The sequence below is a fragment of the Corylus avellana genome, chromosome 8 (assembly GCF_965113065.1).
Source record: "Corylus avellana chromosome 8, dhCorAvel1.hap1.2, whole genome shotgun sequence".
Lineage (NCBI taxonomy): Eukaryota > Viridiplantae > Streptophyta > Magnoliopsida > Fagales > Betulaceae > Corylus > Corylus avellana.
This window is the reverse complement of record NC_142497.1, coordinates 5467537-5493789: the sequence shown is the minus strand read 5'-3', so window position 1 is coordinate 5493789 and position 26253 is coordinate 5467537. Positions and strand designations below refer to the sequence as shown.

Sequence of the window (26253 nt, the reverse complement as noted above, 5' to 3'; positions counted from 1 at the left end):
TTTTCTATTATATTTTCACTTTATTATTTTTAATTCTCAAGGGGTCCATAGCTTAGTGGCAGAGTATTTCATTGAAGATTATGAGGTCATTAGTTTGAGAACCCAGTTGGGCCCTTGCTCTTGTACTTTTTAAAAATTTAACAATCAATCGGCAAATTATATAAATTGTACTTTTTTTTTTTTTTTTTTTTTTTTTTTTTTTTATAATTTCAAAAGAGTTAAAAAAAACTGATTTATTTTTTCCTTAAAAAAAAAACTGAACTCTCATTTTTAACATTTTAGGAAGGATGTTTCATTAAAATACATGTAAACTTTCATATATTAGAAACGGAGAAGGCAATACAATATTAGTAACCCTTCATTTGGGAGAAGGCAATACAATATTAACAATCCTTCCTATATATATATAATATATGGTGCACAAAATAAAGAAACTTAAGAATCCTAATATTGTAAAAGTGAAATGAGAATTTTAAAAGGTCAAAATATAATTAACCGAAAGGACAACAATATTTTCCTAGTACACTTTGTTTGCTTAATTCTCACCTAAATCTTCGTTGGGTTGTCATGCTCCATTTATCATTATTTTATTTTATTTTATTTTTTATTTTTTTCGTTAAGGATGAATGAAACATAAAAAAAATACATTTCTCAACTTGACTCCTTATCTTACTGGGATGATGTAACCGCACCCATGAATTTTTTTTTTTTTTTTTTTTTTTTCAATTTTTAATTTTAATTTTTAATAAAAATTGATCTAAAAGCAAATGGACAGCCCAGTGAAATAAAAATGAAATAAGAGTTGAGTATATAACTCTTATTTCATTGGTTATATCATTGGTTGTCCAATTCCACTAACATATAAGGCTTTCAATTATAGGCATCAGTACACTAGTATCATATAGAGAGCATCATTGTGAATTCGAATGAAATCCTCCAATGTGATGAGGAGCCTAATCTACCGTCCTACTAAAGATGATTACTTAGATTATAAGACCCATACAAAAAGGAAAGACATCAACATGTCAACTTCAAATAAACAAGAGCAATGCTATATATCACATCACAACCGCATTAGCTAGGGTAAGGATAGTAGTATGGTATATGGCATTCCTATATTTGTAATGATAAAATAAACCATACATGATACACAGCCCAACACTAGCTAAAACATGCTGACAAAAAACTGTCTTTCCATGTTTTGTTGCAGACTATGCAGAGGCACCCCTAATTGGAAAGCATATGAGAACTATTATATCCAAAGACATGAACTCAATAATCCACACCCAAAGTCATATGAACTCGAGTCCATTGATTTCTCAAAAACCAACCAACTACATGCACATCCACAAAGCACTTCTAATTAAAAAGTTGCATATTCGAGATTGAAACCAGACACATGTGACAACCGATTCAATGAGATGAGTAAAAACTCAATTCAAAACAGTGGGCGTGTTGTGGCAGAATGTATAACTATAATAACTTCTATGGAAGTTGAACGATGGCAAGATATTGAAATCAATATAACCATAGATGAGTGATATCCAAAATTTAATAATCATAACTAAATTTGTCTTGTAGAAATCAAGACTTTAACAATTATAACTTAAATGTCTGACATCTCTCTCTTATCCAAACAAAAGATTCATAACCCATCAACATCTAAAACCACATCCAACTTCAGATTCAAAATCTTGTAACATTTACTAAAAGCACTAGCTGAAAATAGGAGAGCCTCTATAGACTATACAAACAAACCAGCAGGCCAAATCTCTTAGTCAAAGAGGCTGAAACCCATATCCTGCAGCAAAAGAAATTTGTAAGTTAGCAACACAAACAAACCTGTCTAAATTGCAAAGACTAAAATGAAAGAAAAGGGAGAATGGAAAGGACATAACAATGTGATTTGACACTAGCAATAGAGAAAATAATCAATCTAGGTTCTTATAAGCAAAAACATTACATCATCAGACTCCTCTTTCTCTTCAACTTTCTCCTCTTTCTTTGGCTCTGCAGCAGCTGCAGGTGCACCAGCACCGGCAACAGGTGCAGCAATAGCAACACCGCCACCACCACCAGGTACCGATGCCAACTTCTCCCTCCCAGCTGCAATCAACTCCGTGACATCTTTTCCCTCGACTTCAGACAAGAGCAACTCAATCCTTGCGTCATCAGCTTCAGCCCCAACTGCAACCATAAATCTATTTCTTTTAGCATGACTATAAAGATTATTATCATCCAAATAGTATTTCAGAAAAGTACCAATCCGAAATCATGTAGCTTTTTTTTAAATCTTTCAATATACAGCATAAGACAGAGAGCATATACTAAAAATTGCTTACAACCACAATCAATGTAATAGCGATCAAATGAATATAAGATTATCTCGAACTCAGATAAAAAAAAAAAACATACATTTGAACTAGATGAACTCCAATAGAAAAGCCACAGACTTGCATGAGACTCGGAGCATCCAAATGATAGTACCAAGAAATACGACCCAAAGGAAAACAAAAACTAGAATCAAATATAAAAACACCCATACACCCATACCCCGTAATATGGATTAGATAAAGTCAGCGTAACAAGAATCATTAACTCAGATAACCATCACATAATCGAAATACATAACCATCAAGATACACGCATACAAACATACATACAAGTACATATATGAACCTCTTATGCCATTTCTATCAGAATTGCGTCTGTACAACTATAGGAAACAAATGATTTGTAAGCAAAATCATAATAGTCCTCAATCAAACCGAAATCAAATAACAACCACCTAATTTTTTGATAGTCTACATAACCGAAAAATCCCTCGTAAACCTAAAATGGGTACCTGATGCGAGAATCTCCTTAATATCTTCGGCGGAAGGGCAGGTGTTGCCTCCCAACACGGCCAACAAGTACGCAGCGACTACCTTCATTCTGCCCAATCACGCAAGAGAAATCCCAGCCAATCAGTATTACAGAGAGAGAGAGAGAGACAGAGAGAGAGAGAGAGTACTTGAGGTGGAGATTCGTATGGAGAGGTTGCGGGGCTGCGCTACGGCTTTGGATGAAAGGAAAGGGTGAAAGGTGGTAGGGGAGAGGAATATATTTAGTTAGGGTTTCGAGCTAATTGTCATGATAGGATCGTGTCCGTTCAAATTTTTGGCCTTTTTTTTTAATTTTTAATTTTTTGTTTTTGGCTTTGCAAGGAGGATAAAAATGATTATTATTATTTTTTTAATATCTTTGTGTTTACCCTAAAAAGCCAAGTGAAACCGGAATTTCTCCATGAAGAGAGGGGCATTTATGTCATTAGATCCCACTCGTGGCCTAACACAAGCGCGGGAAAATGCTCTTTGTCAGTCCTCCTCAGTCCCTCGGCCTCTCCCTTCCGGATCACAACTTCAGAAGGGCTTCGAAACCCTCCCTCATTGGCTCTCTCTCTCTCTCTCTCTCTCTCTCTCTCTCAGCCCTCGGAGGGATCTTCTGTGACGTAGCGAGCAATGAGCGGCGAAGGTAGATGGCGCGACCGCCGAGACCTGCGGAGCTCAAAGAAGCAGAAGCTAATACGCAACGCTGAGGAGGAGCTAGAGTCGAAGCTGGGCTTCGATCTTTTCTCCGAAGGCGACAAACGGCTTGGATGGTTGCTCACTTTCGCGCCCGTAAGTCAAGTTTACAATAATCGATTTCATCCCATTTGCATTTCCGTTTCCCCCAAATCCATGTATCTCTGTTTTTCTATTTTTGTTTGCATAATTATGTATATCTGTTTTAATTCGGTTTATATTTTTAGCTACTTTCATCTTTATGGTCGGTTTGTTTCATGAGAAGCGGAAAGAAAAAGAGCTGAAATGGAAAATTTGAATTTTCTTTTGGCATGTTTTTAGAATTATACAATTTTTACAGTTACTTCCTCTAGCACCTGCAGCGACCTTTATTTTAAAGTGAGGAAATTGTTGATTTTCCCAGGTCTCTAATCACGAAACGAAGTCTAAATTATGTTTTTATAAACTTAACCTATAAATACTGTATTTAGTAAGAAAATGAATTTTGTAATACGTACGCTAGCTTCTACCATTACAGTTTATATTGGAATTAGATGTTCATTTTGAGGGCTCACTTGATCGCGAAATAATGTCTTGCAATGTGAGATTCACAAAGTTCAATTTTGTTTCATATGCCTAAGTTTTCTTAGCGAGACAATTATAGATGCTTTATTGTATTTTTGCAGTCATCTTGGGAGGATCCAGACACCCGGCAAGTCTATAGCTGTGTTGATCTTTATTTTGTTTCACAGGTAAAGTTTTTAAACGAAGATATATATCTTTTTGGGAGGGGTTTGTGGTTGCTTACCCCACTTAGTTGATACTTGTTTTCTTGCAATGATAATTAGTTGACTTGGTTGATTATATAACTGTTTTTACTTGATTGTAGGATGGTTCTGCTTTCAAATCAAAATACAAATTCCGACCTTATTTCTATGCAGCCACAAAGGTATGTGTATTATTGTTGAAGATTTAATATCATTCAGTAGTTGCTATGATGGCATTTGCATTGATGATTGTAACATTATAGGGAAAAATGGAAGTAGAGGTTGAAGCATATTTGAGACGACGCTATGAAAGGCAAATTGCTGATGTTGAAATCATGGAGAAAGAAGACCTTGACCTTGTAAGCAATTACGCATCACTAGCCTAATAATTTCTTGTTTCCTTAACAATCTAGAAAACTCCTACACTTCTACTGTATTCTTTCTATTCTTACTGTATACCTTATCTAGTTTCTACCCATTTTTAAGTGCTTATCCAACAAATTTTGGCATCTGCCAAAGAAGTTTTGAATTGGGGGTGAGAGAGATCCAGAGATTCCATTAGGAGCTCCAGTCATCTTTGGGCAAAGCTAGAGCTAGTTTCATTCTTAAACATAATCATCATGCAAGTGAAATGAGTTAAATTAGTTTTGGAACTGCATATGTCATGCTAAGCCTTTCAGAATTAGTTGCTTGGGGAGGAAAATAAACCCACAGAAGTTTGAAGTTAGGGAAGGATGATGGATTAGACATCAGAGTGGGACCAAAAGCATGTAATATTCCATGATTTCTTTTGATTACTTGTTGACCTACTGCATGAAATTGAACAAAATGCTTGATTGTGTCATCGCATGGATTGCATAAAATTTTCTAAAGAAGTATTGCTTGGAAAATTTATGAATTTTAATATTGAATTTTATATTGTGTTTGACTTGTTGTCAATGAATACTTTGATGTTTTAATTTCTTCTATTTGAAGGGGCGTGGGGGTTTAAAATTTGTAATGGTATATAGTTTTCTGGATATAGTTTCTGTAGCCATCAAACCTTTTTACTTGAATTCTCTAAGAGAAAAATTTTATTATTTGGTTTCCTTTAGTTTATTAGAGGTGGCTTCTCTTGTATACTTCCTGTGCACATGGGGTGCCTTACGCTTTTAATGATATTTGGATTAATTATATATAAAAAAAAATGTTGTGGAACAAAACTATATATAAGGAGCATGTGTAGTCATGGCGCCAAAAAATAGAGCTTCATTCAAAATTATACATTTTGAGTTAGGAGAACTTGAGGAAATGGGTATATCTGGTTAGTCTGCCGGGTAAATGCAATTAGCTAACAATATGGGGAAATTGGGGAGAGCACCAAGGGGAAGGATATTGGCGGCATTTAAGACTAAGGGAAGAGGAAATTGGCTGTGTTCTTGTTGGATTAACCATTGTGAGAGAAAGTCTTGCAATAATGAAATATGCCTAGTTATGTATCAGCATAAATTATATGCAACATTAACATCACACATGCAGTGTGAAAACTTGAAAACTATTGAATATCTATGTGGCAATATCGGGCTTGTTTACAATGAAAATTAAGATTATATGGTGATGGTTGTTAACAGGCACAGAGTAGCTATTTCTATCATATGCCTACAAATGGCAACAAGAAAAATTACAAATTGGTCGCTATCTTGCAATTCTCATGATTCTTGTTCTTCAATGAAATATGCATCAAATTCATTTGGCAAAACTAGAGTGTTGGCAAAAAATCTAGACTTTGACTAGGAAAGTTGATCCCCTTGTATGTTATCCTTCTTTATGAAGAAAAACCCCTAGCCCCCACCAAATTACATTGATCACCTTGTGTGTTATCCTTCTTTATAAAGATTTTCACTGTGCCTCTCATGACAATACTATTGAGATGCTTTAAATGTTGAATGGGGAACTGTCACATGATGACTGTTAGTCAGGTTCTTATTGTAGAATTGGTTGAAATTACCTTTTAAAAAAAAGAAAAAAAAAAAGAGAGAGATGTCTTCCTAAAGGGGCTCTTACCATGCCACATGTCCCTTGACATTAGCATGGTGTGGATCTAGTAGTGTTCTTACACAATAAGCCGGTTGTCATACACTGGTGTGTTGCTGCCCTTTGTTTTAGTTAGACTGCAAAACTGTGCAGTTTACATTAATCCAGCCACTTTTGGAGTCAAGAAACCACAATGTGGATGTTGCTACATTCAGCTTTGTACTATTCATAAATTTATGTTGTGCAACTGAGGCGATTGCTTAAGGCACAGGTATTCTTTCTATTTTGGTATCTTTCCTTGTATGGGATTCTCACCATAGGGTGTATGGTTGTCGATTCTACAACCATATTTCTGATAATCATATTTCTGAAGTGTTTAGATTGTACCATGCTTAAATATATTGTTGGAGACATTTTATATTGTTGGAGATATTTTTATAATCTGTATCTTTGACCTGCTTTGTTTAGTATAGTGTCTTGTTATGATTGGTGATTAAATATCACATGCCTAGCATATTGTTGTCATTACTTGTTCTTGTGGAAATTTTTTGTATGTATTTCTCCCCACAAATGCATTCTGATATCTTTGTATGCTCCTGGACAGAAAAACCATTTGTCTGGCTTGCGCAAATCTTATTTAAAGCTATCTTTTGAAACTGTTCAACAATTAATGAATGTGAAGAGCGACCTATTGCATGTTGTTGAAAGAAACCAGGCAAAATTTGATGCTGCAGAAGCATATGAATCCATAATAACAGGAAAAAGGTAAGGCTTTATTCTCCAGATTCAGGTTCCATTTGCATTGGGCCAGCCATTATTCCATGCAATCATATTAGTTTCTCTTTTAGTGGAAAGGTTACTGTTTTTCTTTCTGCAGTTCTCATTTATAGCTGACCTTTTGCTTCTCATCACAAGTATTATCTCTTTCCTAATCTAAAACTACTTTGATGCTTGATTTGCAGAGAGCAAAGACCTCAAGATTTTATAGACTGTATAGTTGATCTCCGCGAGTACGATGTTCCCTACCATGTTCGCTTTGCCATTGACAAGGGTGATTCTTATTTCTTTCTATTGGTTTTGAATTTACTAAAGCTTGATATTAATTAAGAATCTATGTTTTATTTACCTTCTCTTTCTGAGATGCTTAGAATTTCATGTGACTTAGATATACGAAGTGGGCAGTGGTATGACGTTAGTGTATCCAGTACTGGTCTTATGCTTGAGAAGAGGACAGATCTTTTGCAACGTGCTGAAGTGCATGTTTGTGCATTTGATATTGAGACCACAAAGCTTCCTTTGAAATTTCCTGATGCTGAATACGATTTAATAATGATGATCTCATACATGGTTGATGGGCAAGGGTACTTGATTATTAACAGGGAGGTACACATGACAAGCTTAAGCTTAATGCTTCTTCAGTAATTTCTTCACTCGCTCTAGAACAATATTTTGTGATTCCTTTTGTCTGTGACATATGTAGCATAAGAGTTGCACAACTTTTTAACAACTTTTATTTATTTATTTATTTATTTTTAAGTATTTAAAGATAATAACTTTTTAACAAGTTAGTTGCATTTGATGCATTTTTTGGTTTATATGCTTCAACTTAATCTTGTTCTCTGTTCTCAGATAACTGCGATTTATCAGCCTGAAATGTAGAGTATAATATGGGTTTTGATTCTACTTATCAAAAAATAAATAAAAAATATGGGTTTTGATTCTGAGTTTTGGAAAATATTGGTAAAAGCTAAAGTCTCTCATAAATGCATCTTTAAGAGCTGATGGGCGTGGGTGGGGGATGCATTCAGAAGAGTTATTACAACTACGTAGACTTCAACTCTTAGAAAGTTCTTTTCTGGTTTTACTACTGATATTTGGTCAGGTGATGGTATACGAAGCATTCTGTGTAAGGCTCTTGTATGGCTGTTTCTAGTCAATGATAGCCAGATCGCTTCCTTTTGTGTTGAAAAATTAACATTTCAGTTTGTTAACAAGTATCGTAGATTGTCTCCTGAGAGCATCTATGATTTACTATCTTAGTAATGACATTAAATATTTTAGATATTTCTAACACTTCCTTTTGTGTTCCATACTTATCAAAAACACTATGGAACCTTTGTATTTGCATAACCAAATTGATAATAGATAAGATTACGGCTAGTATGTGGTTGTTGTGAGTTCTTTTTGGGAATGAATTACTCCTTTTATTATTTGTACAAAGGGAGCAAGTTTGAAGTGAAGTCATTTTATTAACTGTTAACTAGCCAGAATGGATGCTCTTTTTCTTGGAAGAGTATATAGAGAGTCAAGGCTCCTTCGCGGGTGCTGTTTTTTGTGTTGACAACAACATTAGGGGAAATATTGACACTCGATAATTTGAGAAAGAGGAATATTGTGGTGGTTGAGTGGTGTTGCATGTGCAAGAAGAGTGGGGAGTCCATTGATCACATATTGATTCATTGTAAAGTAATAAGGGGTTTATGGAGTCCATTGTTAATTTGTTTGGTCTACAGTGGGTTATGCCTATACGGGTGATTGATTTATTGGTCAGTTGGGAAGGACATGTTGGGTGTGGTATAATTGTGGAAGTATGGAGGTTGGCTCCATTGTGTTTAATGTGGTGTATTTGGCGAGAGAGGAATGTTTGGAGCTTTGAAGGTGTAGAGACTTTGGTAACAGAGTTCCGGAAGATTATGTTCAACACATTCTATACTTAGATATCTGCCTATCATAGGTTGCTTGTTTCTAGTTTTGCAGATTTTGAGTCTGTCTTCTTCTTCTTCTTCTTATTTATTTATTTTATATTCATTTTTTTTCCATATTAGGGGTTCTCTTATATACTTCATGTGTACTAGGGTTGCGCCCCTTTGCCCTTAATTAATGATAATGACATTACTTATATATAAAAAAAATTATTTGTACAGCTTATGTACTATAAGACTTGATTTCCTTCTGCGATAATTGATTAGGCTTAATGATTTTCATTTTTTATGCAGCTACATAAGTCTCATTATTGTCATTGCCTGCTATCCATTGATCCCCTAGTTGTGATGTCATTGTAATTGTTGATAGGCTCAGTTTCTTCATCGGCAATTATTAATAAATATCCACCATTTGTGTTTATCTTCAGTGTGTTGGAGATGATATAGAGGACTTGGAGTACACTCCAAAACCAGAATTTGAAGGATTTTTTAAAGTGACAAATGTGGAAAATGAGGTAATGATATGCGCGCACACCCACACACACACTTACCTGTATTTGTATACACACATATCTGTGTATCTATGCATGTATTTATGTATGTAGGCATGCATGCATGTGGATATGGTGTGTTTGTGTGTCTGTGTGCATGCTTTGTCCGTATAGACATGCATATTTGCAAAGATAATTTTTGTTAATTTATCTGGTCATTCTTGCAGGTAGAGCTTCTTAGACATTGGTTTGCCCATATGCGAGAGGTGAAGCCTGGTATTTATGTCACATACAATGGTGATTTTTTTGACTGGCCATTCTTGGAAAGCAGAGCAGCCTATCATGGGTTGAAAATGAGTGAAGTACGTTTTTATTTTATTTTATTTTTATTTCTGTTGGTTGAATTATGACATTATCAGAAAATAATTTGAGCTTCTTTTTAGTCACTGAGAAGGAAAAGATGTAAATATCATTAGCTGCAGGCATAAGTTTTCCTTTCTCTATGTTACTCTATAAAATTCGTTTATTCGTAGGTTATTAACTTGATCAATGGTTGTAAATGCTATTATTATAGCTAATCATTGATCTACCATTGGCTAATGCTTGCTGCTTCTGGTAAAAGACTTACGAATTCATTCTACCGCTAAAGGCTTGAACTGGACTCCAAATTGCTGAGTCTATGTTTTTGCCTGTAACATGTGTCACATGAACTGTCTAGATTCTACTGAAGCTTTACGAATGCTGTGCACACTATTGAGTTCAACTGTGGCTTTACACAATATTTAGTTTTCTGATCTTTAGCTTTATCACCATTCAACGGCGCCTATTACACATGTATGTTTTTGGCCTTCTGTTGGTATCTCCGATGGCATGCATTATACTTGAAAATTTCATGTTTTGTCTTTTTGAATTCAGCATATGAAAAATTACATTATAAATAATTGAGGAAAGTTACACATTTCAATTCTTTTAAATGTTTCTTTGGACCTTGATACTATCATTGGCTCGATGTGTTTGACACTATTATTCTAGAAAGTCAGGTTAATCTTGTTCTGATATACATGTGATCTAGGAGGTATTCTCATTTCAGTTCTCAATGGGAGTTCTTGGTTTAAGCATATGCTACATATGAAAAATAATTGTTTTTTTTTTTTTTTACTTATCAAAAAAAAAATAATTGTTTTTTTTCCCCTCTGGACTTTTGTTTTTCTTTTTTGGGCTTGCAGGAGGTAGGATTTCAATGTGACAAGAATCAGGGGGAATGCCGTGCTAAATTTGCTTGCCATCTAGATTGTTTTGCTTGGGTCAAACGTGATAGTTATCTCCCTCAAGGAAGCCAAGGCCTAAAGGTACAATATGTTGGATTAGTTAAAAGATTAAATTTCAGTTTACAAGAATTGATGATGGACAAATTTTTTGAATGGATGCTTTTATGTTTAGATACACGGTAGGGTAACCTCAGTAAAATTGCCAAAGCTGTCACAACACTGTTAATGGCTTCTACAAGGGTGGGGCTGGGAAGGGGTCTTGGCTATGATTATTGCTGTTGATCAAAACTGAAAAAAGAAACAGTATACTGCCACAAGAATATCATATTTAGCTAATAGAGAGGACTATTTACCGAGCTTTCTTCTTGGTGGGTTTTGTCTCTTTAAAGGACCAGGATTACATTTTTATAGAAATGAGGCACTCAAGAACTTCATGCCATATTTTTTCTGAAGCTGCATACCTGACAGTTTTCTCATATCCTATCCTAGATCACTGGGTGCTATTCATCTTGTGGGAACAAATCAATTACTTCTTGTCATTATGACAGAATATCTATTACTTGTTTCAATATTTTTAGTGTCAAGTAAATTTGTTCTTTCCTTTCCTAATATGTATTGTTCTATGATAAGAAAGCTAATTTGTTTGCATTTTCTTGATCTTATGTCAGGCTGTTACTAAAGCAAAGTTGGGTTATGATCCCCTGGAGGTGAATCCTGAGGACATGGTTCGCTTTGCGAAAGAAAAACCTCAGGTGGAGTGACTGGAAATAGTGTTTCTGTTGTAGCACTGTTGATTTGACATGGTGTACGAAGGATAAAAGGATCACTATACGAAGTCCTGGAGACGTGTTTAATGATTGCTGCATTTTTTTTCCCTTGTTTGGGATTTCTTTTTCTTTGGGGGGGGGGGGGGAGGGGGGGGGCGCATAAGCCAATCTTAGCCAGTTTGATACTGATAATTTCCACCGAGAATTGAAGTGGGTGTTATTGTTTGGGCTACCTCACTGACGTGTTACTAAATACCTTTCTTGCACTTTGGGTTGAGGCACCGGACAGGTCTGTCTATATGGTGATTTATAAGCCAGCAAATGCAAGAAAGCTCACATCTGCTCTTTCTTAACTACACACACATATATGGAAAGACATATTATATATATGGAAGTTGCTGGTTCCCAACACATCCGACACCTGTAACCCAAGTGCTAATGTCATGGTCTCAGGTTTGATGTGCCTAGGAATGGTACTTCTTTTTCTTGGCAGTCAGCACTGTCAAAATATTTTTCCCTTGTTGTGCATCATCTCCTGTTATTACCTGTTAGTAGAATTTTCAGTTGAAACTTCTGTTTGATTTTTGCCTCTTTTTCTTTCTTTTCCTTTTTTGTTTGTACATTACCTTCTTGAGAACATTACTAATACTTTTACTTTCTGTTGTTGAAATGTTATCACAGATGATGGCCTCCTATTCTGTTTCTGATGCTGTTGCAACTTACTACTTGTACATGACCTATGTTCATCCCTTCATTTTCTCTCTTGCTACTATTATACCCATGTCGCCAGATGAGGTTTTACGCAAAGGTAGTGGGACCCTTTGTGAAATGCTTCTTATGGTTCAGGTGGGTTCTTGTGCACATGCATTCTGAAGCTTTTAAACTTCTTTGTAAGGCAAATTATTCCACCATTAAGCTATTAAGTTTCTCCCAGTTTCACTTGTAGTTTTGCTACCTTTACAGGCATACAAGGCTAATGTTATCTGCCCTAACAAACACCAATCTGACCCAGAGAAGTTTTACAATAGTCACCTTCTTGAGAGTGAGACATATATAGGTGGCCATGTGGAATGCCTTGAAAGTGGAGTTTTTAGATCTGATATTCCTACTAGTTTCAACCTTGATCCATCTGCCTATGAGGTATAGCATTTCTTGTTCTATTTCATGTACTGCTGTTATTGAGCGGACATTCAGTTTAAGTAGTTTTAAAATGACTTATGCTTCCGTTTTGATTTAGTGCTCATCCTTTATTTCTACATTGTCTGCCATTACGGTTTCATTGAAACTAGTCTTTACTAAAAATTGATAAAAACTGGTAAACTATCCCTGTTAATACAAGCATCTCATCTGGCTAGACACTCATACTTTTTTGTTTGTTTTGCTTTGTATAAAATTCATAGTTCACTATCTAGCGAATTTATTCTATTTTGTGCGACTCTTTTGTCCAAAAAACTGTATAAACCTCTCTGCTCATTTGAAGTAAAGGTATCATACACAGTTTTTTGGACAAAAGTGTCACACAAAATTATATCATGGTATGTCTAGTGAAACATAAAATTGTATCATGGAATGTGAGAGGGATGAAAGGTATAGGATTAGAGATCTTATTAAAGAATGGAAGGCAGATACTGTTTACAAGAGACTAAATTGGAGTCTATTTCTAAGGATGTGGTGTGTAGTTTATGGGGTTGTCAACATGTGGATTGGTCATACTTGGGGTCGAGAGGGGCTTCTGGAGGGATATTGTTAATGTGGGACAGGCGGGTGGGGGAGAAGATCGAGGATTGTGTGGGGAATGTTATGGTTGCATGCTCTTTTAGAAGTGTTAGTGATAGTTTTGAATGGGCTTTTGTGGGTGTGTATGGTCCAAATGATGATGTATGGGTACAAACATACTATATGTTCTGTAAAATTCTTTGTGTGGTTCACACCGGTTGAATATTGTTAACTTGTGATATCACTTGTCTCGTAATGCTATACTTTTTCTTCCTAGATATTTCAATGTAACAACTTCCTTCAAGATTGATTCATTCCTTTTTTAAGATTTCCTGGAAGCTGCTTTACCGAATTTGTTACTCTTTTTTTTTTTTTTTTTTAAAAGAAAAAAGAAATAGTTCTTAATGTGCCTAATCAAATGCTACTCAATTAAGATTTCCTAATTCTTATTTAGTTTATTATTTAAGCTTTGCGAATGTACTTGATTCACGCTGGAGTATTTTGAATTACAGCAACTGATCAACAACCTTGACCGGGATTTGCAATATGCTATAAGAGTAGAGGGTAAGCTGGACTTGGAATCAGTGTCCAATTATGATGAAGTGAAGAATGCTATAATGGAAAAGGTGCTGTGTCATGCTATTTCAAGCATATATGTTCTGGTTATAGGGGTTACCCCCATGTCCAAAATACGTTCATCAGATTTCTTTTAAATAATGTATTATTGTGCAATTTAGAAATCCTATTTCTTCATGCTATTCCTGTAATATTTTCTTAACATTATTCTTTACCACATATTTTTTCACCTAAGTGATGTTAACATATAATCAATAAAGAGATATGCTTGAAGAATTGTTTTTGGATAATTCCCTCCCTCTGCAGCTTGTCAGATTGCGAGATGAACCTATTCGTGAAGAATGCCCCCTTATTTATCATCTTGATGTAGCTGCAATGTATCCAAACATTATTTTAACAAACAGGCTTCAGGTATGCTATTATAAATGCTTTAAACTTTTTGTGGATGGCAGTCTTTTTATTTATTTATTTTTTTTTTGTGTGTATTTTTGGTTTGCTTTTGCCATCTGCTTATAAAATATATTGCAAGTGTGCAATGTGTTTCACTTTGATATGAGGTATATGACATCATGACATAAGAATTTCCACACTGCAAATTTTTTGATGAAGTACAGAATAAATTAATAAATCAAAGGAGAAAGCTCAAATAAACAGGAAAAGTACAAGAAAATCTCCTAAAATATTGCATTTTAAGTTCAAAAGCTCAAGGAATTCTCAAAAAGAAATTGAAATGGATTCTGTCTGTAATAGTCGTCTAATTGTACACAAATTTCAAGAATAATGACTTAATCAAATTAAGAGTGAGCTCAAAACGGATATTGTTTTGACCATGAAACAGATCCCAACCACTTCTAATGCTTTTCACTGGATATCCTTGCCAACAATTATGGACATTGCAGGCTCACTTTACTTTACATTATAAAATGACTTTCCTATCCTTAGAAAGGAAATGGCTCTGTTTCTTTTCCTAGATTTCAGTCAAATCACTTTGCGTTGCAGTAGGAATGTGGCTGATTATAACTATCTTGTTTCTTTGTCAAAAAGTTATCTCCTGATTATTGTATTACAGTTTCTTCCTGTCCAATCTTAGCTGATATATTCGTAGTTTATGAAAAAAAGTATATTTTTGTTTTTGTCCATTAGCATCTTCAATTGTTGTTATCGTGTCCCCCTCTCCTTGAAGACATAGCATTGCTATCAATATATACTCAGGTTTCTTCTTGTTTTATTTCAGCCACCATCAATAGTTACAGATGAGGTCTGCACTGCATGTGATTTCAACCGTCCAGGCAAAACTTGTCTACGAAAGCTTGAATGGGTTTGGCGTGGAGAGACATTCATGGCAAAGAAAAGGTGTTTATTTCTTCTTTTAGCCTTCCTATATTTCTATGGATGTATCGGTTAAAGACTAACTGATGATTGTGTTTGGACATCACCTTGAATAACTTCAGTGACTATTACCATTTGAAGAAGCAAATTGAGTCAGAGTTTGTTGATCGTGCCGAAGGTCAGTTGTCAAAATCTTTTCTTGACCTACCAAAGACAGACCAACAGTCAAGGCTAAAAGAGCGTCTAAAGAAATACTGTCAGAAGGTATATTTCTCAACGTCTTAGTAGACATGTTTGCTTAAGTAATACCTAAGAGACTAAAGTTTGCTGTCTTTTGCAGGCTTATAAACGGGTACTTGACAAGCCAGTTACTGAACTCCGAGAAGCAGGGATCTGCATGCGGGAAAACCCATTTTATGTTGACACTGTTTGTAGGTGAGCAGTTAAATATTTTTTTATGTTATAACTTATGCATGCTAAATATTCAAGAATGACAGTCCTTTGTTCTGCAAGCGTGGATAATGCTAACAAAGTCCTTGGAAATGAATTGTTACTAGGGCTGCATTCTATAAATGTGAGATTGATAGATAAGATAAATCTTTTGTATGCATCTCTACTCCTGACTTTTTTTTTTCTCCACTTGGTCATATTTTCTTTTGATCCTGTTCAGCTTTCGGGACAGAAGGTATGAATACAAAGGGCTTAACAAGGTTTGGAAAGGGAAGTTGTCAGAAGCCAAGGCTAGTGGAAATTCTATAAAAATCCAGGAAGCACAAGTACAGCTATTATGCTTAAGCTTATTGGATGATTGGAACGTAGTCAATATGTGATGATGAGTGACAAGTCTCATATAATTATTGCAGGATTTGGTAGTGCTTTATGATTCGTTACAACTTGCTCATAAGTGCATACTTAATTCGTTCTATGGATATGTCATGCGCAAGTGAGTTTGTGACTTCCATTTGGTTATAAATTTTTATTACGTGCAGTCTGCTGTTACAGTGGCATCCATGTTTGTGTTATCTTTCAAGTGATGCTATTACATGTTTTTCTTCCAGGGGTGCAAGATGGTACTCCATGGAAATGGCTGGAGTAGTGACATATACAGGAGCAAAAATAATTCAGAATGCTCGCTTGTTGGTTGAAAAAATCGGAAAGCCACTAGAATTAGATACAGATGGTATCTGGTGTGTGCTCCCTGGATCTTTTCCGGAGAACTTTACTTTCAAAACCAAGTATGGTCTGGCCCTTCATGGTTTACATAGTTATTGCACTTATTAAATACAGCAGGCGTCAAAATCCTCATCAATTACATTGAATTCATTTTATTTGTGCCACTTGTTGCCAAATTTATCGGCATTATACAAGTTTTCATTCTGATTTTTGAGACTATGGTTGTTGAATATCTAAAGACACTGACTGCCTTATGGGAAATGTATATTTCAGAGACTTGAAGAAGAAGCTGACAATCTCATATCCGTGTGTTATGCTTAATGTTGATGTGGCTAGAAACAATACAAATGATCAATACCAGGTCAGCTTGGAACCTTTTTCTTGATTGTTTACTTCCTGGTGTATTTTGTGCCATTCTGTTTATGCTTAATATATTGTGTATAACTATGGTTGCCTGTGTTAACTACAGCATTTCCTGAAGTTCTAATGACTCTGTTTTACAGACACTATCAGATCCTATCAACAAAATATATAAAACTCATAGTGAATGCTCAATTGAATTTGAAGTGGATGGACCATACAAGGTAATGTTGAATATGGATTTTAACTATGAATTTGTTCTTCATTATATTTGTGTTAGTCATCTGCTTAATTTTCCATGTAGGCAATGATTCTTCCTGCGTCTAAGGAAGAAGGAATCCTAATTAAGAAGCGTTATGCTGTTTTTAATGATGATGGAACCCTTGCTGAGCTTAAAGGTTTTGAGATCAAGCGTAGAGGTGAGCTGAAGCTCATCAAAGTTTTCCAGGTAATCTCTTATTTTAATATGCCCCCACTTGTTACCTGCTATAGAGTGGGGCTTGTTTCTCCTTCACTGTGGTTTATCATGAGAGACCTTTGTTGATGCTGTATGCAGCCAACTTTTTCTACAGACTGAAAAGAAAAAAGAACCAATTCTATGTTCATTTTAGTAGTCACTCTAGATCCATTTGACATAACTTTTTCCAGATTGTCTTCTTCTATATGTAAAATACTTTCTTATTTGCAGGCTGAGCTCTTCGATAAGTTTCTCCATGGATCCACCCTAGAGGAATGCTATTCAGCTGTAGCTTCTGTCGCAAACCGCTGGCTTGATCTTCTTGATGTACGCAAACAATTTGATGTATTGTTTTTTAGTATCACATGTTGCTGCGTTTAAAGTATAGCTCTGGGGTTACTTGTAGAACCCTTTTTTTCTCTCCTTTTATTTTATTGATAATTGAGGATGTTCAAAGTTGTATGATTATTTCAGGTTTCAGTCAGGGATTGCTCAGTTTTTTTTTTTCCTTTATTTTCTTTTGTTTCTTCTCTCAGAATCAAGGAAAGGATGTTGTGGACAGTGAGCTGCTTGATTACATATCAGAATCAAGCACTATGAGCAAGTCCTTAGTTGACTATGGTGAACAAAAGTCATGTGCAGTGACCACAGCAAGACGCCTTGCTGATTTTCTTGGTGATACAATGGTTAAAGATAAGGGACTCCGCTGCCAGTATGTCGTTGCATGTGAACCTAAAGTATGTTCTTGATTTTAGCACTGGAAATGGATGCATTATGGATCCTTTTATGTGGTGTGTACTTAGCCTATGAACTTTCTTATCTTCTGATATCATAGGGTCATTGTCTGCAAAATCAAGTGAACAATCAGGAATAGGTTTCAGTATGGGTAGTATGCATCCATACATAATAAAAGTTTTAAAAAAATAGTTTATATCCTTGGGAAAAGGTTATAGTAGCGGACATTATCTGGTTGGATTTAGAGTTTTGTTTAGATGAGTATCATTGCAAATAAAGTCTTCCAGAATTTATTGCTGTAGTGAAGTCAATATAATAGCAATACAGTGTCTATATTGTCCCCAAAATTGATTATGTTGCCTGATAGTGCATAAATGTACAGTCCTCACTGGCAGTAAAACAATGAGGGAAGGTTATTTGTCAGTTCCTTCTTTCTGGAGTGTTTAGGTAAAATACCAGGGGCTATGTTATACCAGCTCTAGAAGGGTATCATGATAGTCGATCTGGCATTCTGTGCCTTGTGTTGACTTTCACCCAATATGGGTAGCTGATCTATTTTGCACTACTGAGATGGGATTTTCTGTGAAAATCGTTCCAAGTGGAATAATGAAAGAGCAATTTTGTACTCTTCAGGGCCTCATGAATCATCAGCAACTGTGGAAGCAACGCCAACATGATTTATCCCATCATAATTGCTTTTCTGCCCTTGTCACATCAGAAACATCACTATTTGGGCCACAAACTTCTCTTTGCCTGAGTGTTTTCAACAACTTTTTTGACTCATTGTCTTTCATGCTTCTGACCACAACAAAAATTATTTGGAATTCTGAGCTTGATTTTAGTTGCTATTTTGCAACTTCACTGGTACACTCACTTGAGCTATCATATTCTACGCATCATGTAAAAAGTTTACTTCATCGAAGCTAGTAAATCAATCACTCGATAATACATCCTTTATCTCATTCTCTTGTATGGTCTATTGGTTCTCACTGAAGTGTACTTTAACTTAATTTGATGGAAACTTTCAGCTATCATCATAATCATCTTCTTCTTTTAAGTTTGCCCTGTGAGAGTTAGGTTAGTTAGCTTTGTTAAATGCTGCACATGCCAATTTCTTAAGCTTCTCATGCTTATACAAGTCTGGATACATCAGAAACAAAGTCGCTTTAATTTCCCATACCAGGTGAGGATGTATTAGATAGCAGATACATAGGAAGATTCTTGGTAAGTAGGAAAAAGATGCCCTCAAGATTCCAATATCACAAATTTGAACCTGATAGTTATTGTCCATTCTGCTACATGTTCTTTCTCTCAAGGTTTTCTTTCTTTTTCGTTATGACTTCTTAAGGAGAGATTCCATGTGTCTTATAATAGTTATGTCATAAACATAAACTATTTTTTCTCATCTGTTGTTTTCTTTAGCTTACACCATTTGTTTTATACATTACTTATTTCCTAAAAAGTTTGGAAGGACTACTCATTAGATGATGTTGTTACTTCTCGTAGATTCTCTCAGTGATATGGATTACTGATGTGCTTATTTCATCTCGCTTTGCTATTTCAGTTACTGGTATTCTAATACACAGCATATTTATCAAAAAATAAAATTATTTTTAATTTTTCAAGTCTCCTTTTTTTCTTCTTTCTTTTATTTTGTGGGTTTATTTTAATTGGAAGATTGTTTTTCTGTTATGTGAGTAGGGAACACCTGTAAGTGAGCGTGCTGTTCCTGTTGCAATATTTGAAACTGATGCTGGTAAAGTTCTGCCATGGTTTTCTTGAATTTCATTTCTTGCTGTTTATTTACTAAAGAAAGCAGGCACGTCTTCAAACTTGCAGAGATAATGAAGTTTTATGTCCGGAAATGGTGCAAGATTTCATCAGATGTTGGCATTCGATCCATTATTGACTGGTCTTATTACAAGCAGAGGCTTAGTTCATCAATTCAGAAAATTATTACCATTCCTGCAGCAATGCAAAAGGTTTTGTTGGTTCTTTGTTATTCATCAAAGTTATCTACCTCCCTTTCTCTTTTGTGTGCCTTCTGTTTGATGATTTCAATTCTTCAGGTTGTGAATCCTGTTCCCAGGGTAGTCCATCCTGATTGGCTGCATAAAAAGGTTCGTGAGAAGGAGGACAAGTTTCGACAACGCAAATTAGTTGATATGTTCAGCTCATTGAACAGGAATGGTTTGTTAAAAAAGAATATTGATGCTGTTGAAACCAATAGTTTGATGAATGAAAAAATTGTCGAAGATTTGGAAGACTTCCGAAACAAAAGCAGCAGTTCTATAAATGGACCTAGACCTATTGTTCGTACCTACGAAGTTAATAATGGACAACATTCGGCCAAGACAAACGGCCAAGTAGGCTCCCTGCAACAACAAACTGATCATAGTGAAAATGTGCTTCAAGAGTCTCTACCGTTGCAAGAAAATGCTCGCTCTTCTGAAAATATGGACAGAAATGTTGATTATCGGGGATGGCTTGAACTGAAGAAAAGAAAGTGGAAAGATAATTTGGAGAGGAGGAAGAGGCAAAGGTACGTTCTTTGTTACCTACACATAAAAGCTCATTTTGATGTCTTGGAAAATTTCCATACAGGTTGAGATATGGTACAAAATGTTGTTCATACAGATTTAGAGATTTGCATAGTAGATTATCTTCTATTTTGAGTTTTCTTCCTTACAATAGATCAAATAAACAGCGTTCAAGTAACCAGAGTTTTAGATAAAATTATTTATGAAATGAAATAGAATTTCCATTTGCGTTTGGCATATAATAATTTAACTGAAAGGTCAAACTTATCTATTCTCCACTTTTTGGTGGCCTTCCAAATGACTGATTTGTGGCTTAGATTGTATGTGATTATAACCATCCAAATTTCATAGGAAAAACATTACTGGCCCTTAATCTTTATTCGACCTTCTGCGATGTGGGTGTCTCCTTATGTAAGCTTAGATATATTTTACCCGAAGGCGTTAATATCTACTACTTAGTTAAATGTCTGTGACCTTGACAGATTGAGCAATTCACGGACTCCACTCTGTGGTAATGGTGTTTCTGAACTGCTGGGTAGTGGGATAAATCAGAAAGATACTCAGGGCAGATCTGGTGTCAGTTCATACTTTAGGAGGCCTGAAGTAGCCCTAACACGCTGCCACTGGCAGGTAATGTGATTTAAGTTCATTTTGAACACTTGAAACTTGGATGAAATGATTAGTATTTGAAAGCTTAAGCTCATCTTTCTCTCATTCAGATTATACAGCTAGTTCCAAGTTCAGAGAATGGCCAATTTTTTGCCTGGGTTGCTGTAGAAGGAATCATGCTTAAGATTCCTATGACTGTTTCTAGAGTATTTTACCTCAACTCAAAAGCACCTGTAACAGAAGAATTTCTGGGAAGGCGTGTAAACAAGATTCTTCCTCATGGAAGGCATAGCTATAACTTGTACGAGGTATGTCTGGTGTTATGGCTTTTAAAGTTATAACGATGGTCCTTTTACCTTTTTTTTTTTTTTTTCATTTGCATAGTATTTGTGGTTTAATTTTCTTCCTCTTTGATGAATTTTAATAGGTTATCATCAACGAAGATCAATTTAGAAAATATAGCAAAAAGCTTGCAGCCCTCCTTGCAGACCCTGAAGTTGAGGTCAGCATACCCTAATCCGTGTATACTTATCATTTCAGAAATGAAATAAAATAAAATAAAATAATCACTTATAGTTCTTGTTTGTGTACCCTGTGCATGATTTGTTATATTACTAGTCGTCATCTATTGTAAATGTCACAAGTTTCTAAAACTTCTGTTTCATGGTAATTGTACTTGCATTATCATGTTGGCTACAAATCAATGGACATATGTTAGGAAATCTCCTATATGGTTTGTGGTTTAATGTTTTCTGATTGTGCATTAACAGCAATGTGGGGTGTTTTGTTTGCAGATGGCAAACTAACATTACTGTTTCAACATATAATGTATTGCTGCGACTTCAAATTTATTAGCACTTAACACTGTCCTTGAGCTAGCAAAAGAAAAAACAAGGTACAACTTATGTTGACATCACCTCAAAGTTTAAAAATTTTCAATGTCGGTGTTATGTTTTAGCTCTTTTCAATTTCACATTTTTTGTTAAAATGCCCAAAATGCCCCATTTTTTAAGAGAAAAAAAAAAAAAAAGAAATGAAAATTCAAAAAAAAAAAAAAAAAGAAAAAAAAAGTGCTTGTATTGACCCACGGCCAGCTGTGGGTCACCAGAATTTTAAATCTTTTTCTTGTTTCATTTTTAAAAAAAACAAGGGGCATTTTGGACATTTTAACAAAAAATGGGTGAAATTAAAAGGGATTGAAACATGGGATACCGACATTGCAAATTTTTAAACTTCAAGGTTATGATTACAAAACCGCTTATACTTTGAGGGGTGTAAGTGAAGTTTCCTCAAATTTTAGACTTATGAGTACCACTTATGACTTTATTATCCATTATGCAAGTTGCAATCTGTAATCAGGCACCAAGAAGTCCAGCAAGTTCCGCCTAGTTGTGTTTAAGATGACCTTAAGAACTCTTTAAGGTGTGATAGAGGCATCATATGCAATTTCTTTTGCTTTTATTTTTAGAAACCTCGGGAAGGCATAATAGGATAAACTTCTAATGGGTGGAGTTTATATAATTGTTGCCAAAGTTCTTGCCAACAGGTTGAAATATTTTTTGGAGAAGATTATTTCAAACTTTCAGAATGCATTCATAGGGTAAGGCAAATTCTAGACTCCATTATCATTGCTAATGAATGCCTTGATAGCAGTATCAGATTTGGGAATCCAAGGGTGCTATGCAAATTGGATATTGAAAGGGCTTATGATCATGTTAAGTTGAGTTCTGAGTTCCAATGGGGTTGTCAAGGGCCTGGACGGTGGAGTCTAAGGAATTTATGATGATGGTAAAGGATGGAGATACGGTGCTGAAGCTACAAGAGAGATGCAGGGGTAAGACGCATTGGATACGGCTGGAATGGAGAGATGCGGTTTGGCTAGCGAACATCTTCACTGAGCTGAAGATGGTGGAGGATTCAAGGGTCTTTAGGGATGAATCTAGTCGTAGTTTCCCACGTACCATAGCCCAGAAATGCTTCAATAGGCATGGGAGTTTTCTGGTTTTAGAGGAGTATGATGGTAGAGATAGGAGAGGAAGAGTCATGGTGCCAGAGGGCAGGCATAGGAAGGGTTGGGATCAGTTTCAGTCGGAACTGTGCATTGCCATTGATTTTGTTCAACCTTTTGTTGGGGACGCAAGGAGGGCAGCGACAGGGAAACAAAGAAGAAGCTTTTCAGAGGTATTGCTCTCGTCATCGAAACAGGTAGAGGAGCCGTTTGGGTCCTTTGCTGAGCCGGTTGCTAGAGTTCCTAAATGGCTGTTAGGAGCTGGGACCAGTAATTCGTTTGGGAAATCCTTGCATGATGACTGCCATGTTAAAGCTGGTCATGAAGTTCAGGAGGCTGTTCCGGCGAAGGGTCCGGCGACATGGTACAAGGTGAACAGTCGTGCGAGCTGTGGGGTACAGCAGAAGAAACCTGCAAGTTACGAGGAGCAAATCTGCGAAGACCATACTTCAGGATCGTCTGGGCAGGGTTGCGTGTGTGCAGGGGAGAAGGAAAAGCTGAAGAGATCACTGTTGAAGATTCAGGAGGAAATCAGGATCTGTCTTGAAGGTTGTGACGCACGCTGCTCTTGTAGTTGTGGGTTTGGATTATCTGGGCCTAAAACCCAGGCGGCCCAAGTCCAGTCGAGTGGTCAGATGTTAATTCAGGCCAAGGCCCATCCCAATCCTCCGACTGGCCAGTTGAAGGAGAAGGCCGTTGTTGTGGGAGCTGGACCCAACAAAGCCCTGAGCTATTATAGAAGGAAGGTTGCGGGTAAGGAGGGGGACTTGGGTGCGTTTGAGCCCAACAAAGGACTTCGTCCTTTCTCGAATTTCACGAGTTCAGGGGTGCCGGTCCCTTCTGTGTCGACGGCAGAGGCGCCGATGAAGGTTCCAGGGGCGCCGGTCCTTTCTGTGTCGCCGGCAGGGGCGCCGATGAAGGTTCAAGGGGCGCCGGTCCTTTCTGTGTCGCCGGCAGAGGCGCCGATGAAGGTACCAGGGGTGCCGATCCTATCTGTGTCGCCGGCAGAGGCGCCGTTGAAGGTTCTGCCGCTAGTGGAGGGGTCGAAGAAGGAGACTGCGGCTACGGTGTTCACCTCCATGACCGGCCATGTTGCTCAAGTCTCGGCGTCGACGCGGGTGTGCGACCCAGCCCCGGGTATTTTGGGTAAGGAGCCGGCGATTCTTCCGGTAGGAGTTCGAAGTGAGTTTCCGACCAGCTCTGTCCTGTCGTTTCCATATGGGCCTGCTGCCGGTGATCGCGCGATATCGGGTAAGGAGCCGGTGACTTTTCCGGCAGGTGTTCGAAAGGATATCTGTTCTGTCCTGTCGACACCCTCTGGGTCCGCTGCCGGTGCTCGTGCGATAGTGGGTAAGGAGCTGGCGATTCTTCCGGCAGATGCCCATAGGGAGTTTCCGACCTGTTCCATCCTATCGACATTCTCTGGGTCTGCTGCCGGTGCTTCTGCGATATTGAAGAAGTCAGTGATGATGGGGCAGCCAGAAGTTCTGAAGGCAGGGGGGAATTTCGACAAGGGGGAGGGAGGAGGCTCAGGCCATTTGATGAGTGTCAAGATGGGCAACATGGGGGAGGGGCTTAGTGCTGGACAGTTGCAGTTAGATTGGCAGGGGGAGATCCCACCGGGTCTGGAGAAGTGGGATTTGCCAGGTTCGGATGATCTTTTGAGGAGGCAGGGGGCTATGGTCAGTGTCTGTGAAGATAGTTTATGCTCTTTGGGTGAAGTCAGGTCAGGAGTTAGGGATTATAGTTCGCAGGGTGAGTCGTTTGCTCCTGATTCCTTAGCCTTGGTGTCAGTTGAAGATCAGGAGCCTCTTACAGTGGAGTTTGTTACTCATTTTAGCAAGCTCGTGGGTGTCTCTTGTGATGGAGAAGCTGGGAAATTGGCTGAGACTTTTGGGTGTATTATGGCTGATAATGAGTTCATTGATGAGGAGGTGGGAGATGTGGGAGATGCGGGAAAGGCCATGGAAGCACATACGGGAAAAAAAGGTAAGAGAGAGCTCAATAACCTTCTCTCCTCCGTTAATTATGAGGTGCACAGTGGAAGCTCCTTGAGGGATAGTAAAAAGGGGAGGGCTGTTCGGACTTTTTAATGAAGCCGAAGATCCTTTCTTGGAATGTGAGGGGTTTGAATGTAAGGGATAAAAGGATGAGGGTCAGAAATCTTCTTAGAAATTGGAAGGTGGACATAGTGTGTTTTCAAGAAACGAAGGTGGATTTCGTCACCAACAATTTTGTGAGGAGTTTGTGGGGGTGTCCTTATGTAGAATGGTGTCATGTTCCTTCTAGAGGGGCTTCGGGCGGCATCTTGGTGATGTGGGATAGAAGAGTAGTTACGAAGGTTGAGGTTGCTTTGGGCAGATTTGTGGCGGCATGCTCTTTCAGAAACGTTGATGATGGGTTCATGTGGGCCTTTGCGGGGGTTTATGGTCCCAACAAAGACAACATCAGGTGTCTCCTTTGGGAGGAGTTGGTGGGTCTTATGAGTTGGTGGGATTTGCCTTGGTGTATAGGTGGGGATTTCAATGCTACTCTGTTTCCTAGTGAAAGGTCAGGGGGGGTATATTCTCGATCCGCAATGAGAGATTTTGCAGATTTCATTTCAGAGCAAGGTCTTATGGATTTCCCGTTAGTCGGGGGGGTATCTACTTGGTCCAATAACCACTCCTGGTCAAGGCTAGATCGCTTCCTAGTCTCTCCGGAATGGGAAGCTCGTTACCCAAGTATGCGTCAAAAGAGATTGCTTCGGGTATGTTCGGACCACGCACCCATTATTCTTGATTGTAGTTGCTTCTTGGGAGGTAAGAGACCCTTCAAGTTTGAGAATATGTGGCTTAAAGTGGAGGGTTTTGTGGACAAAGTAAGGAGCTGGTGGGAGTCTTACATTTTCCATGGCACTCCGAGTTTTATTCTGGCTAAGAAGTTGCAAGCTCTTAAGGGGGACATTAAGAGTTGGAATGACCAGGAATTTGGCAATGTGGGAGGGCGCATTAAGGCGTGCATGGAAGATATAAAGGCTCTTGATAGGGTGGAGGAAGAGAGCGGGTTATCGGCGGATGAAAATGAGAGGAAGAGGTTGTTAGCCAGAGATTTGGAGGCTTTTCTCTTACAGGAGGAGATTAGTTGGAGGCAAAAATCTAGAATTCGTTGGTTGAAAGAGGGTGATAAATGTACGAAATTTTTCCACCAGATTGCTAATG

The 26253-nt window shown here is 37.3% G+C and overlaps 2 protein-coding genes across 2 annotated transcripts in view; one reads left to right on the top strand and one right to left on the bottom strand.

The window, feature by feature from the left end:
• Positions 1–1541: 1541 nt before the first annotated feature.
• On the bottom strand, positions 1542–3120 carry LOC132164694 (large ribosomal subunit protein P2A). Its single transcript, XM_059575244.2, has 4 exons — positions 3014–3120; positions 2846–2934; positions 1964–2187; positions 1542–1801 (listed from the first exon to the last, which is right to left on the bottom strand). Exons 2-4 carry the CDS (start codon positions 2931–2933, stop codon positions 1775–1777), a joined length of 339 nt encoding a protein of 112 aa, XP_059431227.1. The 5' UTR covers position 2934; positions 3014–3120; the 3' UTR covers positions 1542–1774.
• Positions 3121–3383: 263 nt separating this feature from the next.
• The window catches only part of LOC132163250 (DNA polymerase epsilon catalytic subunit A), a 31840-nt gene continuing 8970 nt past the window's right edge, over positions 3384–26253 (top strand). Inside the window, exons 1-32 of the mRNA XM_059573460.2 lie at positions 3384–3659; positions 4229–4294; positions 4432–4491; positions 4573–4668; positions 6927–7087; positions 7285–7373; positions 7488–7705; positions 9453–9539; positions 9743–9877; positions 10742–10864; positions 11452–11535; positions 12232–12396; positions 12514–12690; positions 13779–13892; positions 14149–14253; positions 15077–15195; positions 15294–15435; positions 15512–15606; positions 15842–15947; positions 16035–16114; positions 16230–16406; positions 16618–16705; positions 16848–16928; positions 17009–17152; positions 17393–17488; positions 17698–17898; positions 19598–19652; positions 19736–19878; positions 19966–20438; positions 20919–21066; positions 21156–21353; positions 21473–21547. Of these exons, the coding sequence (XP_059429443.2) occupies positions 3501–3659; positions 4229–4294; positions 4432–4491; positions 4573–4668; positions 6927–7087; positions 7285–7373; positions 7488–7705; positions 9453–9539; positions 9743–9877; positions 10742–10864; positions 11452–11535; positions 12232–12396; positions 12514–12690; positions 13779–13892; positions 14149–14253; positions 15077–15195; positions 15294–15435; positions 15512–15606; positions 15842–15947; positions 16035–16114; positions 16230–16406; positions 16618–16705; positions 16848–16928; positions 17009–17152; positions 17393–17488; positions 17698–17898; positions 19598–19652; positions 19736–19878; positions 19966–20438; positions 20919–21066; positions 21156–21353; positions 21473–21547 (4260 nt within the window). The 5' untranslated portion in view covers positions 3384–3500. The remainder of the gene's footprint in view (positions 3660–4228; positions 4295–4431; positions 4492–4572; positions 4669–6926; positions 7088–7284; positions 7374–7487; positions 7706–9452; positions 9540–9742; positions 9878–10741; positions 10865–11451; positions 11536–12231; positions 12397–12513; positions 12691–13778; positions 13893–14148; positions 14254–15076; positions 15196–15293; positions 15436–15511; positions 15607–15841; positions 15948–16034; positions 16115–16229; positions 16407–16617; positions 16706–16847; positions 16929–17008; positions 17153–17392; positions 17489–17697; positions 17899–19597; positions 19653–19735; positions 19879–19965; positions 20439–20918; positions 21067–21155; positions 21354–21472; positions 21548–26253) is intronic.